General features: G+C 40.5%; 1 protein-coding gene across 1 annotated transcript in view; it reads left to right on the top strand.

Moving 5' to 3' along the window:
* LOC308697094 (glutathione hydrolase 1 proenzyme-like) overlaps nt 1–9,404 on the top strand; it is a 35,302-nt gene extending 25,898 nt beyond the window's left edge. The window contains exons 12-15 of the mRNA XM_081376189.1: nt 7,967–8,073; nt 8,175–8,290; nt 8,503–8,616; nt 8,731–9,404. Coding sequence (XP_081232315.1) covers nt 7,967–8,073; nt 8,175–8,290; nt 8,503–8,616; nt 8,731–8,874 — 481 coding nt within the window. The 3' untranslated portion in view covers nt 8,875–9,404. The remainder of the gene's footprint in view (nt 1–7,966; nt 8,074–8,174; nt 8,291–8,502; nt 8,617–8,730) is intronic.
* The last annotated feature ends 7,813 nt before the right edge of the window (nt 9,405–17,217 follow it).

The following is a 17,217-nucleotide window of genomic DNA, read 5'->3' as shown; positions in this document are numbered from 1 at the left end:
TTCACAAGATGTAAAATAAGTCTCTGATGTCCCCAGAGTGTGTATGTGAAGTTTTAGCTCAAAATACCCAACAGAATTTTATTTACAGCACGTTTTAATCATCATTTTTTGGGTCTGTGAAAAACGCACTGTTTTAGTGCTTCTCCTTTAATGCTAATGAGCTGCTGGTTCACGGCACAGGGGGCAGAGCCTAAGCAGCCACGATCAGAGCCAGAACAGGGAAGATGATAATAATAAAACAGACAGTTACAGTAATGGTGTTCATTTCGACCATAAAAATGCCTACAGAGTCAGAGAATATATGCTGTGTGGAGTTGGAACAGGTATAGTTTAGTTTAATTACGATTATAACCTATTTGGCATTGCTTGTATACACTATTAATGCAAGCCTGCTGTAGGACTCCGTCTGACGATCTGAATTGTCTGAATGATGACACAAAATATACTAATGAGTTTAATAAAGTTTACTGTATGTCACACAAAAGATGAAGCATCAGTTTTTCTTCAGAAAATCACAGTTAGAGCTGAGTAAACAGTATAACAAGTTAATAAGTAACTTATAAATTTCTGTAGAGTTGAGGGAGCATTTTCTTTGAAAACAAAATGAATCCACCTCGTCTTTAGTGGCTGGCAGATTTCAAGAGTAAATAGAGAGAGCTATACGAATGAAAACATCCAGCTACAACACCTTCAACGCTTGGTAGATGCTTCGACACTTCTCGTGAGTGCATTGCTGCAGCAATGGTGGATGTGTACAACTCGCAGTGAACTCAGGGCGGGTCTAAGTTATAACGGCAGTGTCAGTCAACACTCGTGGGCAGGGCCTGTGGCTTTAGTGATGTCACTAAAGCCACATTCTGAAAACAGGTCGTTTGGAGAGACTGCTTTTGATTTATGGGGATTAAAAAAAAAAAGGAGTGAGTGGATTTTTATCACTGTAGGGTGGTTGTGTACACACACTGCCAACACACATTTATGTCCAAACGTGAATTTTGCATAATAGGTCCCCTTTACGTGATTAATTGGCTGATGATTAACCATTAGTGATGAACACCTGCTGTTAATAAGCATAATCACTGAAGGAAAGAGTCACCATTGAGTCACCATTCTGGTGATCAAATTAAGATATTTTTTGATGAAATCCAAGAGCTTTCTGACCCTCCATAGACTGCAATGTAATGAAACAGTTTCTAGGCCCAGAATGGTAGTAAAGACATCGTTGAAATAGTCCATGTGACTACAGTGGTTCAACCTTTATATTATGAAGCGATGAGAATCATTTTTGTTTAAATCAAAAACAAAAATAACAACTTTATTTAACATAGGCTTGTCCAACTTGAGACAGCGCGCCGTGGATGCCACGTGACTGTGATGTATGGCATCAAAGTACCGCGAGAGCGATTTGAGAGCAGCCGGAGGAGTCAGCCAGCACCATAGACATCATCTTAAACAGGTCATACTCCTAGTTTCAGAGCACAGAGCACTGTGCAGTATATTCTTGCTCAAATCGGCGGACCATTGCAAATAGGGCTCGGAGGATTACTTTACAAGTAAGATTTAACATTATGTATTTTGTGAATAGAATATTACCAGAGAGTTGAGAAGGGGCAAGGATCTTTGATATTACTGTACTGAAATCATAGCCAGCTAGCTTGGCTATGTTTATTTTACCGGCCAGTGTTCACCTGGCTATGAACTGAGACTTGATAAGTCATATTCCATAACACTGACTTAGATTACAACTGACACAAGAATGCTATTGTAGAAATAAAACAAATATTACTGGTATAACATTGGCCAGCTAATTTTACATAAGTGGCACAGACTGTATTATCAGTGTTGGGCAGTCTGTAACGACTCAAAAAGGAGGATGCAATAATGAAAGTAAAAAAAGTTTAACAGATGAGTCAGATTTGAACAGACATACACAAAACACAGAGGCAGACGAGTGGTGCAGGGACCTTGATGGACAACACGGGTGATGATGGTGGTGAGGCTGAAAGATGTCCATGACGATTGTACGGCTGTCGATTGTAATCATCGATAAGGGAGTGATCCAGGACGTCTCTAGCAGGTACCCAACTTCTCTCCTCCGGACCATAACCTTCCCGGGGGGAATTTCATTTAGATACATGAAAGACAGGATGAATTCCCCTGTACGCCAGAGGAAGTTTGAGTCGGACTGCCACCGGACTAAGGATCTTGGTGACAGTGAATGGGCCGATGAATTTGGGAACTAGCTTATTAGAGACAGAGCGTAATGGAATGTTCTTGGTTGAAAGCCACACTTTTTGACCAACGACGTATACGGGAGGCTTCGACCGGTGATGATCGGCTTTAGCCTTGGTGCGCGCCCCCACCTGGAGCAGAGTCTCACGGGCTCTGTTCCATGTGCGGTGACACCTCTGGACGAAGGCGTGGGCGGAGGGGACCGCGACCTAGGATTCCAGACTAGGAAAAACTGGTGGCTGGTAACCTAAGCTACACTCAAACGGAGATAGGCCCGTGGATGACACTGGCAACGAGTTGTGAGCGTACTCCTCCAATGAAAGCTGCTGACTCCAGGAGGAAGGATTCTTAGATACCAAACATCGTATCACTCTTTCCAAATCTTGGTTGTCTCTCTCGGTTTGGCCATTGCTTTGGGGATGAAACCCTGAAGATGGACTGACACTCGCTCCCAGTAATTTACAAAACTCTTGCCAAAATTTGGACACAAACTGCTGTCTCCTCTCAGAAACCACGTCCATCGGGAGGCCATGTAAGCGAAAAATGTGGTCCACAACAGTTACCGCTGTCTCCTTGGCTGAAGGTAATTTGGGCAAGGGAATAAAATGAGCCGCCTTCGAGAACTGATCCACTACGGTCAAAACGACCGTCTTGCCCTGGGAGGGCGGGAGGGCGGTGATAAAATCTAGTGCTATGTGGGACCAGGGTCTCGAAAGGACAGGCAGCAGTTGGAGTAACCCATCTGGGGGTCGATTGGAAGTCTTACCAGTGGCACAAACCGAGCAAGCCAAAACAAAACTGTGAATGTTGCGAGCCCTTAGTGGCCACCAGAATCGTTGGTGCGGTTAACTCCTGGATGACAAGCCACGTTTCAACAATGCCCCCACTGAATAACGTCAGACCGTAATCCCTCCGGCACAAATAAACGATTCGGTGGGCAACCGGCTGGAGGCGTTACCCCTTCTATGGCTGTCTTGACCTTCTATTCGACCTCCAATGTGAGTGTGGAGACAAATAGGGTCTCGGGTAAAATGCACTCGGGAGTAGACGGGCATTCGGAATGGTCAAAAATGCTCGATAAAGAATCGGGTTTGATGTTTTTGGAACCCGGGCGGTACGAGAGAGAAAAATCAAAACGACCGAAAAAAGTGCCCACCGAGCCTGCCTGGAGTTGAGTCTTTTGGCGGTTCTGATATATTCGGTCCAAACCATAAAGGGTACCCCCGATCCCTCTAACCAATGACGCATTCTTCCAACGCTAACTTGACTGCCAACAACTCTCTTTTACCAATGTCATAGTTCTGTCAGGTCCATTAAGTCAAGAACACACAGACAATAAAAATAAATTAAGAATTTTTGTTGAATAGATTGCAAACAAGTTGATGTTCCTGAATTGAAATTTGGTGGTATGACACCTCTGACGCGTCGACCTCCACCACGAACTGACGTGAAGGATCAGGGGCTATCAAGATGGGAGCTGAAACAAAGCAGCCTTTCAGTTTGGTGAATACAGCCTCAGCTGTATCAGACCACCTGAACATAGTTCTGGGGGAAGTCAAGGCAGTCAGATGAGCGGCTAGTTGGCTGAAATTGCAAATAAAATGTAGATAGAATTTGGCGAACCCCAGAAACTTCTGTAGGGCTTTACAGGAATCTGGACTTGGCCAATCTACCACAGCCTTAACCTTCTCAGGATCCATACGTACTCCCTTAGATGAAATGATGTGACCTAAGAGAGGAACAGACTCTGAATGAAAAGCGCATTTCTCCGCCTTGACAAAAAGCCCATTCTCTAGCAATCTTTGAAGCACTCACCGGACGTGCTGCACATGTTCCTGTAGAGAAGAAGAAAAAAATCAATATGTCGTCCAGGTAGACATATATGAACTGATCTACCATATCTCGCAGCACGTCATTGACGAGAGCCTGGAAGACCGCTGGGGAGTTGGACAGCACAAAAGGCATGACCAAATATTCAAAGTGTCCCCTGGTGGTGTTAAAAGCAGTCTTCCATTCATCCCCCTTCCTTATGCGAACCAAATGATAGGCATTACGTAAATCCAATTTTGTGAAGACCGATGCTCCCTGCAACCTCTCGAAAGCTGAAGACATCAACGGTAAAGGATGAGTATTCTTTACCGTGATGTTGTTCAACCCTCGGTAATCAATACAAGGTCACAGAGACCCATCCTTCTTCCCCACAAAAAAGAACCCCACCCCCGCTGGAGAAGAGGAAGGACGGATGAACCCTGTTGCTAGAGAATCAGAAATATATTTCTCCATGGCCTCCCTTTCTGGGGCAGAAAGCGAATATAACTTGCCTTTAGGCGGAGACATACCTGGCAGTAAATCTATGGCACAGTCGTAGGGACGATGCGGAGGAAGAGAAGCAGCACGAGACTTACTGAACACTTCCTTCAGGTCGAGGTACTCAGCAGGCACGTTAGATAAATCCACTGCCTCCTCCTGAAACACAAAACCAGAAACAGACAAGCAGACACTAGACAGGACTCATGACATTGATTGCTCCATGCAGAAATGGAATTCTGACACCAGTCCACTCTAGGTGTGCTAGTGGAGAATCCATGAGAATAAATGATAATGTTTCGGTATGGTTGCCTGATGTGATGAGGGTAATGGGTCCGGTGGTGAGTGAAATGTTAGGGAGTTCTTGACCATTCGGTGCGTTGACTGATATCTTGTGGGTAAGTGACATGATCGGGATCTGAAGAGCAAGTTTTAAGTCCATGAAATTACCTTCTCCTCCAGAATCCAGCAGGGCTTGACTGTCGTGCGTGTGTGTTGCCCATCTCAGTCTTACCGGGAGGAGCGTGGACGATGATGAGGTGTTCTCGGCGGAGATCCCACCCGATAGTAGCCTCACTTTTACTATCGGACTTGCCCTTTTACTGTGCAGGTATGTAGAAAAAGGCCCGCCCCTCCACAGTAGAGGCAGAGCCCCTGGGACATCCGCCTCTCCTTCTCCTCTCGGGAAAGCCGAGCTCTCTCCACCTGCTAAGACGGGGCTGACCGTGTCCCCGCCACTGGCACGTAGATTCTCAGCGCCACCCAGGTGATCTGTTAGGAAGTACATGACGTTCCATTCTGGTTAGTCAGGTGTCCACCTTCAGTGCCAGGTCGATAAGGCCTTTGAGGCTCGTTGGGAGGTCCAGGACGTAGATTTCTTTTTGGACAGAGTCAGCCAGCCCATGCAGGAACACGTCCCACTGCGCCTCCTCGTTCCACTGGCACTCTGCCGCCAAGGTCCGGAACTCGATGGAATAGTCCAATACAGAGCGGTCACCTTGACGAAGGTCGGCGAGTATCCTGGCCGCCTCTCTCCCTGCCACTGCTCGATCGAATACTCGCCTCATCTCCTCGGAGAGTGCCTGGAACGAGGTACAGCATGGATTCTGGTTCTCCCACTCCGCCATTCCCCTTAACACCGCTCTTCCAGTCAGTAGTGTCAGAACAAACGCCACTTTCGATTGATTGTTGTTGAAGGTCCTCGGTTGTAACGAGAAATGCATGAAACATTGGGTTTAGAAGGCTCTGCAGTAGCTAGGCTCTCTTGAATAGGACTCAGGAACAGGCAGGCGAGGTTCTGACTGAAAGAGGGGTTCAGGTGGTGTGGGTGGAACTGGCAGTGTGGGTTGCGCAGTGGGAGCTCTCAGATGTTGTAGTTGGTGGGTGAGCTCAGACATCTGCGCCACTAGAGCTTGCACCGCCCAACCCGTGTTTGTGAGACTCTATTCCTGAGCATCCATTCTTGTAATGCTTCTCTTGATGAATTCATCCATAGTGATTGTTGGTCCACTTGCTGCATCCATCAGTGGTCAGATCGTTCTGTAACTACTCAAAAAGTAGGATGCAATAATGCAAGTAAAAAACTCTTTATTGGAAGTTTAACAGATGAGTCAGATCTGAACAGATACACAAAACACGGAGGCAGTCGAGTGGAGCAGGGACCTTGATGGACAACACGGGTGATGATGGTGGTGAGGCTGAAAGATGTCTGTGACATGCCAGGTGAGAAATCCAGACGGAGAACAGAGAACACGAAGAACAATCCAACAGGAACACACCGACGCCAAACAGAAACAGGAACGGGAATGAACACAGGAATACTCCACAACGATCTGACAAAGACAAGATGAAACTGTGAACTTAAGTAGGCGCGTTGATCAGCTGCAGCTGACTCCGCTGATGAGATGCAGCTGTCGCCGCAGATCAGTGGTAGTGACGAAGCCCACACGTACACACACAACAACAATCACACGAGACAAGAAAGAGACAGTGAATTCATGAACTACTTGTAGCTTAGCTAGAAACTTAGTATTTTGGTGGGAGCTTCACTATTTCCTGTGTGTGTGTGTGTGTGTGTGTGTGTGTGTGTGTGTGTGTGTGTGTGTGTGTGTGTGTGTGTGTGTTGGGACTCGGGAGGGGGGTTGCTATTATTTCTGTATAAAATAATACTACCATTAAAAACACATTTGATTTTCTTTTTTAATCAATGTGTAACTTAAAAATAAACAGATTAGTCCTCTGAGAACAAGAAAGAAAGAACATATTCCAGCATTGCAATCTTGACATCGCATCGCAGCCTGTTCATTATAGCCACAGAGCTAAGGCTACAGATTTAGGTGTCCCTAAAGAATCAGTAGTTCCGCATTACATTAATTAATTTGCACGTGAGTTTTATTTATTTTTATACTGTGTATTCTCTGTGTACACCAAACCGTGACGCCCGTACCGTTTCGGTCAATACGAATACATGTATCGTTCCAACCCCTACTGTCCCTGGCTAAATACAGAAAGAAAGAAAAAACACACCTAATTTCTTTCTCTTTCTTTCATGTCAGTCTCTGACATGTTCATGTTGTAAACACAGTGCAGCACTTCCAGGTTCTACGTCAGAACACCGGCTCACTATTGGCCGACTCCTGCGTCAGCATCACACGCGTGCTGCTCACGTGAACAGTGTCAGAGACTGACAAGGAAGAGAAGAAATTGTTGAAGACGTTTTTTTTTTCTTATGCACAAAAAGTATTCTCGTCACTTCATAAAATTAAGGTTGAACCACTGTAGTTACTTGGACTATTTTAACAGTGCGATTTAAAGGGTTTCTTAAAGGGTTTCTGTTGTCTGAGTTTTGTATGGTCACCATTGTGCTGAAGAGTAGAGCCTGTGCTTCAGTCCAGCAGAAGACGAAAAACACTGATGATATGATGTTGTTTTATTTAAAAGGCAATAACTGTATGGCAGTCATTTCCATTAATTACTTTAAGTTAATTTATTAACTCAATTAAGTTTCAGACACATAGAAAGTATTTGCAGTTTAATAAATACAAATAAATGCATCATTTTCCCAACACACTTTTGTATGTTTTTATATTAGAAACTTACAACTTTGAGTAAAACATCCTTGAGAAATTTAAGGCAATCGTTTCCCTCATGTTTTCTAAGTACACTCAACTAATTCACTTTTATGGTGTAAATATATTGGAAATACATTTTTCAATATATGAAAGCGGCAATTCCTTACGTATTATTCAATATATTGTAATATATTAAAGCTATATGCAATATAATAATATATTGATCATAAATGTATGGAAATATATTTTCATTCCATAAGGGAGAGGAGGGCAATATTTCAGCCAAAACATGTTCTCTGAAACCTCCTTTAATAATTTTATAAATAATGTTCTAATGTATTTTTTTTGTGTGTTCTCAGCTTTGGCTCTAAGGTGATGTCCCACTCAACAGGCATTATATTTAATAACCAGATGAAGGATTTCACTGATTTTGAATTTGAAAAGAGTCACAATCTAATTAAACCAGGTAAAAAAAAAAAAAAAAAAAGCATATGCCATTTATTAGCTACAATAATAAATTATACCACCTATAAAATATTGCATATGCGTATATTTGTTTTTGACAAGGTAAAAGGCCACTTTCATCAATGTCTCCCACAATAATATTGGACAAACACAGCAGACAAGTAAAAATGGTTGTTGGAGCTTCAGGTGGGACAAAAATCACAACCGCAGTTGCCCAGGTAACAAATAAATACTTGAACAGATCACAGAAGAATTACTTAAAAATGATAAAATTCATTACAGATCTACAGCACACATCAATTGCCAATACTATGAAATTGACCTTTAGGCATACTTTAGGTTATGTGCTTCAGTAATATATTTGTATATTTGGAAATGCATTTGTTGGCCATTGCTTTACATTTTTCTTTTCCTGTGTTCCTCGTCTCAGGTGATCCTGAACTACATGTTCTTTGACTATGATGTTCAGAAAGCTGTTAATGAACCTAGAGTTCACAATGAGTTTAATCCCAACACGACATTTGTAGAAGGTGGCTTTGATGAGGTAGAATTCTTATGGAAGTTTAATATAAGACGTATTCTTAAAATCATATTCACAAAGTTAGCAAAGTGATAATTATTCAAAATTTTCCTCTGTGTTGTATTTTTGTGAATGCAGAATGTAACTGATGGCTTGAAGCTGAAGAATCACATCATAAATAAAACGTCTTCATTAGGAAAGGTCCAGGCAGTTGTACGAGAGGAGAACAAAATCTGTGCGGCATCTGACCCCAGGAAAGGTGGATATCCTGATGGATACTGAGTGTTTGACCCAGCAAAATTAAAACTTCTTTCCAGGGACGGCTCTGAGGTTTTTTAATGAGAGGTGCAATGAGGTGCTAATGAAATTCAAGAACTGCATATATTCATAAACAACATATTCACACAACACCTACATTTTGTTTTCTTCATATTTGTCAGTAGTATCGCTGCACATCTAATGTGACTAAAAAGTTGTCTGGGTTTTAAAAGGGATACAGTGAAAAGATAAATTGGTGGGGGAGGTACATTGATGATTTTCTTTTGATATGGGGTGGTTCTTATGAAGAATTGTTACAATTTCATGATCACTTGAATAATAATGATAGGAATGTAAAATTGTGCATGGAACATTCCAAAACGACCATTAACTTTTTAAATCTAACCATTTCTAATGGTCAGGATGGGAAGCTCCAGAAGTTACAGCTGCTTCATTAAACAAAGACAAGAATGTATTAAAAGTAGTACTACAAATGTAAAACTGAACTTAAATGATAGCAAAATATGATTTTAAATAAAGGTAATTGATGAGACAAAGTTCTTTTTTTCTTCTTCTTTTAGACAGGACTTTCATTATTTAAGTTTAAATGTATATTTAATATGTATAAATAATATTTAATAAATACAATATGATTACATAGGCATTTCTATCTGTATGTATGTATTTAATTATTTAACAAACATGTACACTCATTCATAAATTATATTTATACACGTAAAAATTCATAATTTATATATTATATTTATAATAGGCTATATATTATTATATTTCGTTGCGTGTCATCCGCACCAATTACAAAACAAACAAACAAAAAACTATAACAAATTATTTAGCCTTTGTTGCTTCAAAGAAAAAGAATGCCTTTTTGAATTCACCTTATAGGACTACAATAAAACGAGTTTGATCGCGAATTAAAACGCTCTGTATCTGCTGCTCACTCGCATTCATTTCTAGCTGGCATGAAGGCCAGATTGTTGACAATCATACACACTGCTCAAACAATCCAAAACTACAAAACCAGTTGAAACAACTGGATTGAACACTTCAATTGATTTTTTTATGAATAACCTTTAAATAGCCTACATTAGCTACAATATTTATAATTTAATTAAGCTAGGGCCTATTTGGACAGAGATTTATCCTGAAAGGAATTTAGCCTTTGCCTGTTCTCATTATTTAAGTTTAATGAATGTGTATGTATATTTAATAAATATACAATATGATTACATACATTACATTGCTAACTTCCCTCCGTCTCGTTCACTCAGATGTACATCATTGCGAGTGCCCACTACTGGCGGAAACTGCAATGGGCTGAATTGGAACGTAGCGCTTGATTGGAATCAGCTATGTAGTTGAATTATTATACATTTGTTTTCCCTTTAAGAATTTGTTTAATGCAGCATCCAAATGTATATATTTGGGTTGTTTTCAATTAAAAAAATTAGAATTAATATATCATAGAGTTGTCTGTTGTCACAATCGTACTGCATTGTGGGACATATAGGAGCCTGAAGTGTACGAAGTAGACTCGTGCTGCGTTCCAGTCCACTTTTAGACACGCACTTGCAAACTTGCCTAAGCACTTCCCCTCGGGGGAATCCTCGCCGCCATTTTGAGCGTTCCACTTCATGAAGTGGACGAGGGAAGTTTATATGGACAGATTTTGACCGAGGGAGTGAGTCTACTTCATATGTAGGCCTACACTTCAGGCACCTTTATGTCCCACAATGCAGTACGATTGTGACGTCACCACAAATCTCGTCTAATCACCACCACAACAAACAACTCTATGATATATTAATTATATATATATATATATATATTTTTTTTTTTAAAACAACCCACACACACCTATATATACATTTGGATGCTGCATTCTTAAATTCTTCAAATTCTTAAAGTGAAAAAAAAAAATGTAAATAATAAATCAACTCTTTAGCTAATAGAGAGCCTAAGTCCCACCCCTCCGCTTCCGGCTCATGGGACCTCATTTCGGAAGAAATATGTATGGAAGTCAATGGCGAGAGATAACTTATCTTTTTATTCCGTCTGAACTGTGCCCTGAACTACACATAGCCTATGATGTTTGTCAATTTAAAAGGTAATTATGAAAGTAAAGAAAGTCGCAGTTTGTCATAAAACAGAAGAGTAACGTTTAGTTTTATGTGAAAATCGCTTAATGAACTACATCTCTCGTCTCGCACTATGTACGTCACAAGATCCGTTGCTCGTATGTGTGTATTCTGGCTCAAAACACTCAGGCATGACGGCGTAACGTTACGATTATAATGTAAGACTATAGAAAAAACGACAGACGTTAGCTTCAGTAAAGTTAGCTCCATTCATTGAGAGAAAAGGTATGACGTCGCATGTACGCCTTCTGGGTTTGTAGTCTTTGTAATTACGCATTTTCACAGTCTTATACCTCAGCAGTTTTACATCAAACTGCGACTTTCTTGACTTTAAAATGCATCTTTTAAATTGACAAACATCATATGTGTAAATCAGGGCACAATTCAAACGAGATCAAAATATTTGTTGTCTCTCGCCATTGACTACCATACAATATTTTTCCGAACTAAGGTCCCATGGTGGTCGACCGGAAGGGGAGGGACTTAGGCTCTCTATTCCAAGTGATCAAGGGCTTAGGACGTTCCAATTCAGCCTATTGCAGTTTCTGCCAGTAGTGGGCACTCGTGCGTTGTAAGCAATGACGTACATCCGAGTGAACGAGATGGAGGGAAGTTAGCGAGTGAAGGGCATGATAATTTCGAGGTCAAAATCGAGGGAGCGAGGGTTGGAACGCAGCCTTGCTCCCTCGGTCAAAATCGAGGGAGCCATATAAATTTCCCTCGTCCACTTCACGAAGTGGAATGCACTTCAAAATGGCAGCGGCCCATTCCCCCGAGGGGAAGTGCTTAGGGAAGTTCGCAAGTGCATGTCTAAAAGTGGACTTTTTAGTCCACTTTTAGACACGCAGCAACGATTTATTGACAGGTACTGTCAGCTGTCAGTGGCAGCTATTTCCTGCTGCCAGCTGCCGATTTTTTGCTGAACCCCCTTATAAGCTCCATATATGGTTATTTCGGGGTGGAGACACAGTTAATTTATAAAACTGTGCGTATGATCCTTACTAAAAGTGTACGTGCGCCTGAAAGCCAAAAATGGCGTATGCAAAAAAAAAAAAAAATCAGACTTATAAAAACTTACAAAAATCTCAAAAGCTTACAATGACTTCAGTCAATATTAGGTAGTTATCATGTTTTTCACTTTAGAATACTGATCCAAATAATTAGTAGTTCCATTAAAATGATGTAGTAATACTTGAGTCATTACTAGTGGGTTACCATTACCTTTTATTATAAATTATGCATTATTCATGTTAATTATGAACCTGTAGATAGTAGTTCTCTGGGAGGTGTGAAAAAAAAATAGTAGTTATTGATTAGCTAATAGTGAACTACTACATTCATCTGAGCGCTATTACTTACTAATTTGTTAATCAGAGTTTCTTGTTAGTTAATAGTAGTTAGTAGAATGTTAATAATTTGTTTCTCGTTTGTTCCTGTGTAATTATTCATTAATGAAGGAACAGTATTCTAAAGTGTTACCCTATTATTGACTATAGGGGGACTAAGTTTACACACTTGCACTCGACTCACGCACACATACGCTGATTTCACGCAGCCGCCATTTTGAAATCGAAAGTGAGGCTCCGGTGGGAAAAACCCCGGAAGTAAAGATAAACAACAATGGCTTTGGACTACCAGCCTGAAGCTGCTGCCGCGATTTACACTTTTGGATGTTAATATCCAATATAGGATATTCATATAGTTCATTCCTGCTTCTTTTTTTACTTTCTGAATAACATAAAAAAAATATTTTATTTATAAATGAATTTCACTGTATATAGTCTAAAGTATGAAAGAAATGTATGTACAGTTTTAGAATTGACAAAACATCATTAAACACAACAATACGCCATCGCATTCACGACTCTCCTATGATTAAAGGCGACACTTCCGGTTTTCTTCCCACCGGAGCCTCGCTTTCGATTTCAAAATAACGGCTGCGTGAAATCAGCGTATACACTCAAATACACACACGCATGCCGCCCTGCACACACACGTACACATGCACACACACACTCACAGACTCGCACACACACACTTGAGCAAACACGCTGTAAATGTTGAAATAGTGGGTGCATTTTTTATTACTTGCTTTTGTGTTTATTAAAATCTTCTACCTGATCACTGCAGTACTGCTGGATCTCATGCTGCAGTAACACAGGGTTTGTAATGTAAATATTAATGGCACAACAAAATTGTTAGATTCTATTAGATTCAAATGACATCAGCAGGTTATTTCTATTATTACAACAGGTAACCCTCATCACCTTATCTCATTTCGCTTTAGCTTCCTTTGCTACTGCAAATGTTTGACAAACACACTGTCACAGCAGCCAAAAAAGTCAAAAGATATAATAATAAGAGTTAAGAGCCTGACTAATGTGGACACTAATCACCGTTATGGTGACTATGGTGAGTTAAACCACTGTTAATTCTCAATAAATACTTCTGTAGACGTATGACAGAAATAAAGTCAATCTGGTTAGTAATAAGTGAGGCTCGTAATGCTGTTTGTGAAGTTATTTAATCCTCATCTGCTGAGATCATGAGAGATTTAATGTCTTGTTTTATCTTCAGTTGATTTCATCTAAGGCTGTGGCTGGAAGTCAGTTGTAGTTTTTTGTGTTTCTGCTCGTCTCTTTTTCAGTTCTCTTCTTTCCTTCAGTGATTCTGCTTGTTAACAGGCTTATTAAGGCTGAAATGAATCCATATTTCATATACACAAATTTTGTGGCTCAGATAAGGTCCAGTTCTGGTTTATTTCTTTGCTCTTGGCTCACATGTGGCATTGCTATGGCCAGCTTGCGGCCTAGATCTGGTAAACAGGAGCGGTCCGCCCAAGTGCCATCATTCAACACAGCATGTGGGCCAGATCATCATTACAAATGTGCCAGATGTGGGCCAACACAATGTTGCTATCTGGGAACTCGATTAGGTTATTCGTAGAGCTTCTTGGAAGTGTGCCACTCTGATTGGTGGAATTCATCACAGCATTTAATAATGCAGGCTGACAGCTTCAACAGAAAACCATCAATTACCAACCTTGTAGCTCACAATATGTCTTTAATAGTTTGGTTTCGTTAAAAATCAATTACCTTATAAAGAAAAAGATTTTTTACAGAACTGTTGCACTCTATTGTTTTTGTGTGGACTGGAGATAGACCTTCGCGGAGCTTCCCAAGCTTTAGAAACAGACGATAAGGTCCCACCCTTACCTTCACTTTATTTTTCACAACCCCCCCTCTGCAAGTCCCTGTGTTAAAATTATGTGCTTCTCTTTATGCCCAACCACAGTCAGCATATTAGTCATTATTAATGTGCTCTGATCAGTTTGGTCTTGTCTAGTATCACTGAAACGTGGGTTGTCCTGTAAAAGCACTGAAGCAGGACACAGAGAGCCAGGCCCGGATTGGGTAATCGGGAGAATCGGGAGAATTCCCGGTGGGCCGCTTCACTTTTGGGCCGGTCGAGGAATTTTTTTTTTTTTTTTTTTTTTTTCACATTTCAATGTCACGTTAGTAACATTACACGTTCCGCCTTCCACTGCAGCGCGCTGCCTCTGCATGGGTTGTACCATGTGAGGGAGTTCTCCCCTCCCCTACTATAGAGTTGGTTGGGTCCACAGCCAGTCTTTTCCAAAACGTTTAAGGTAGGCTACTGCGGCCGCGGGTCCGCGGCATCGGCGGCGCCTACCGCGCCTGGCCGGCCCTACCGTAACGGTACGCGTCAGGGAGGATGGCTGGGAGGAACCCAGCAAACACAGAACGTTGGCGCAACGTAGCCAACCTTCTAACAACGTTTTAACAACGTGGCCAAAAGGTTGCTATAACTACGTTGTGTAGTGAAGGTTGTTACAGCGTTGTCACAATGTTGACATTAAACCACCGTTCAGGGCCATTGCTTAAGGTTGTGCCTAGGTTGTCAGGACAACCACTGGACTACATAATGTACTCGTCACTGCCCTGAAGCGGGAAAATCAGACTTTTTAATTCCAACCACCTGTTGTTGGGCTCATTGTGTTCTCATTCATCATCGAGCAAGGATACGTGAGTATTGCGTTTAGCCTACCTCAGCTATCAAACACAACCTACAACTTTAATTTCTAATGTGATTGTAGCCTCGCTCGCACTGTTTAGTTTGTCATTTGATTTTTCCGCTATTTAGTCTCATTCGTTTCTTTGCTCCTCTGGATGTGTGGATGTTTCCCCAGTGACACCTGCTTTCGGCTACTGTCTGCATACAGACCCGGTTTTGTTCATTAAATGTTCTGATCTGCCTTTGCTTTTTATGTTTTATTTATTATACTTAAAATAAATTTGTATATTCGTTTGTTTATTTATTTTTTTTTCACAAATGTATGACTTTTGGAAGTGCAATTTGATTAAATGCAGTTTTAATAAAGTTGAATTAACTAAACTTTCTGTCATTTTTACTCTTCAAAGTGTAGGCTACACTTGCAGTAGTTGATAGCCCTATTAAATAAAAATATAGATAAACAATAAACGATAAAAGTATATAATTATCTAACAAAATGCACCATATTGTCAGAACGTCGTCTCTCAGTTTATGAATGTCGCGCAACAACGTTGCTACAGCCCTGTCACGTCTTACAATTCTACATTGTTACAATGTTGCGAGCACGTAGACAGCGACGTTGCCATAGCAGAAATGCAACGTGCCAGAGACGTTGCCACAACGTAAATGTGTTTGCTGGGAAGAGGCCAGGAGGTATGGAAGCTTGTTTGCGTCACAGAATAAAACGTTTTAAAAGATAATTGCGACTTTTTATCTCACACTTGCGAGTTTACATTTCGGAATACATCAGAATTGCGTGAAATAAAGTCTCAATTGCGTGTTATAAAGTCAGAATTGCCTGAAATAAAGTCTCAATTGCGTGTTATAAAGTCAGAATTGCCTGAAATAAAGTTGCAATTGCGTGTTAAGTCAGCATTGCGAGATGGTCAGAATTGCGTGATATTAAGTCTCAATTGTCAGAATTGCGAGATATAACTGTCAGAATTGCCTGAAATAAAGTTGCAATTGCGTGTTATAAAGTCAGCATTGCGAGATGGTCAAAATTGTGAGATATAAAGTCGCAATTGCGTGTTATAAAGTCAGTATTGTGTGAATTAAAGTCGATTGCTTCTTATAGTCAGAAATTGCAAGATATAAAGTCAGAACTGCGTGAAATAAAGTTGCAATTGCTTCTTTTTAAAGTCAGAAATACAGAATTGCGAGATATAGTCTGAATTGTGTGATATAAAATCGCAATTGCTTCTTATAAAGTCTAAGTGAATTATTATTTAACCTTTACATTATTTGTTGAACTATGGTATTAATACCAACTACACAATAGTAACAACTGAACTGTTGCTTCATTTATCCAAATTGGAAAAAGTGCTAATTTGGAATTCCACCGTGGAAAAAGTGGGCCGGTCTTGGGCATGAACTCCAGGGCTGAAAAGTGGCCCCACTCCGGCCCTGCAGAGAGCTGGTCATGGAGCTGCTAGATTATATTACATCCAATGATTATGTTATTCAGGGTGTTCTCTAAGACCAAAGTTATAAAACTCTTAGTAATATTTTGGTCGATTTGAATCTTAGGTTTATTTAAAAGCTCCAGTCTAGTCATATCTAATGTTCTTCTCTGTCCATCTAGATGGCATCTTGCTTTAGTCAGTATTGACAAAATTGTATTAAGACTAGAGTTTTGCAAAAAGAGTGCATGATAATTGCAAATGGTGTCTAACTATACCTGAACTTGTTTAAAGTTTTGCCAAAATTGATTTATTTGAAAAATATGTTTAGGCCACTGACTGAGCATTTGGTTCAGATAATGGGGTTTAGTGTTTTAGCAATTGTGAAAAACTGCTAGCGTTTTGGTAGTTTTAATGCATTTTGAAAGTGAAATTAACTGCTGTGCCAAGCTGAAAGTTGGCATCTCTTTTCAAGGAGTTTTGAAAAGTATTGAGAAACATGTCCTAGTGATTGTAAAACCTGTAAAAGGCATCAGAAATTGCTGTGGTCTCCTCTGAGGTAACATTTTAGACTTTTCATTTATATATGCATTTTAAAATCCAGACATTGGTTTGGTTAGGGGTTAAATTGGCTTAATATTTGATAGAACTACAAATGTGTTTAGCTTTTTAATTAAAATAACTCCTCGACTATATTACAAAATTAAACTGGCTTTTGGCTCCACCCAGTGGAA

This window comes from Scardinius erythrophthalmus (assembly GCF_964197995.2).
Source record: "Scardinius erythrophthalmus genome assembly, chromosome: 10".
In the NCBI taxonomy this organism is placed as follows: domain Eukaryota; kingdom Metazoa; phylum Chordata; class Actinopteri; order Cypriniformes; family Leuciscidae; genus Scardinius; species Scardinius erythrophthalmus.
Note: the sequence above shows the minus strand (reverse complement) of the source record. Positions and strands in the feature narration are given on the sequence as shown.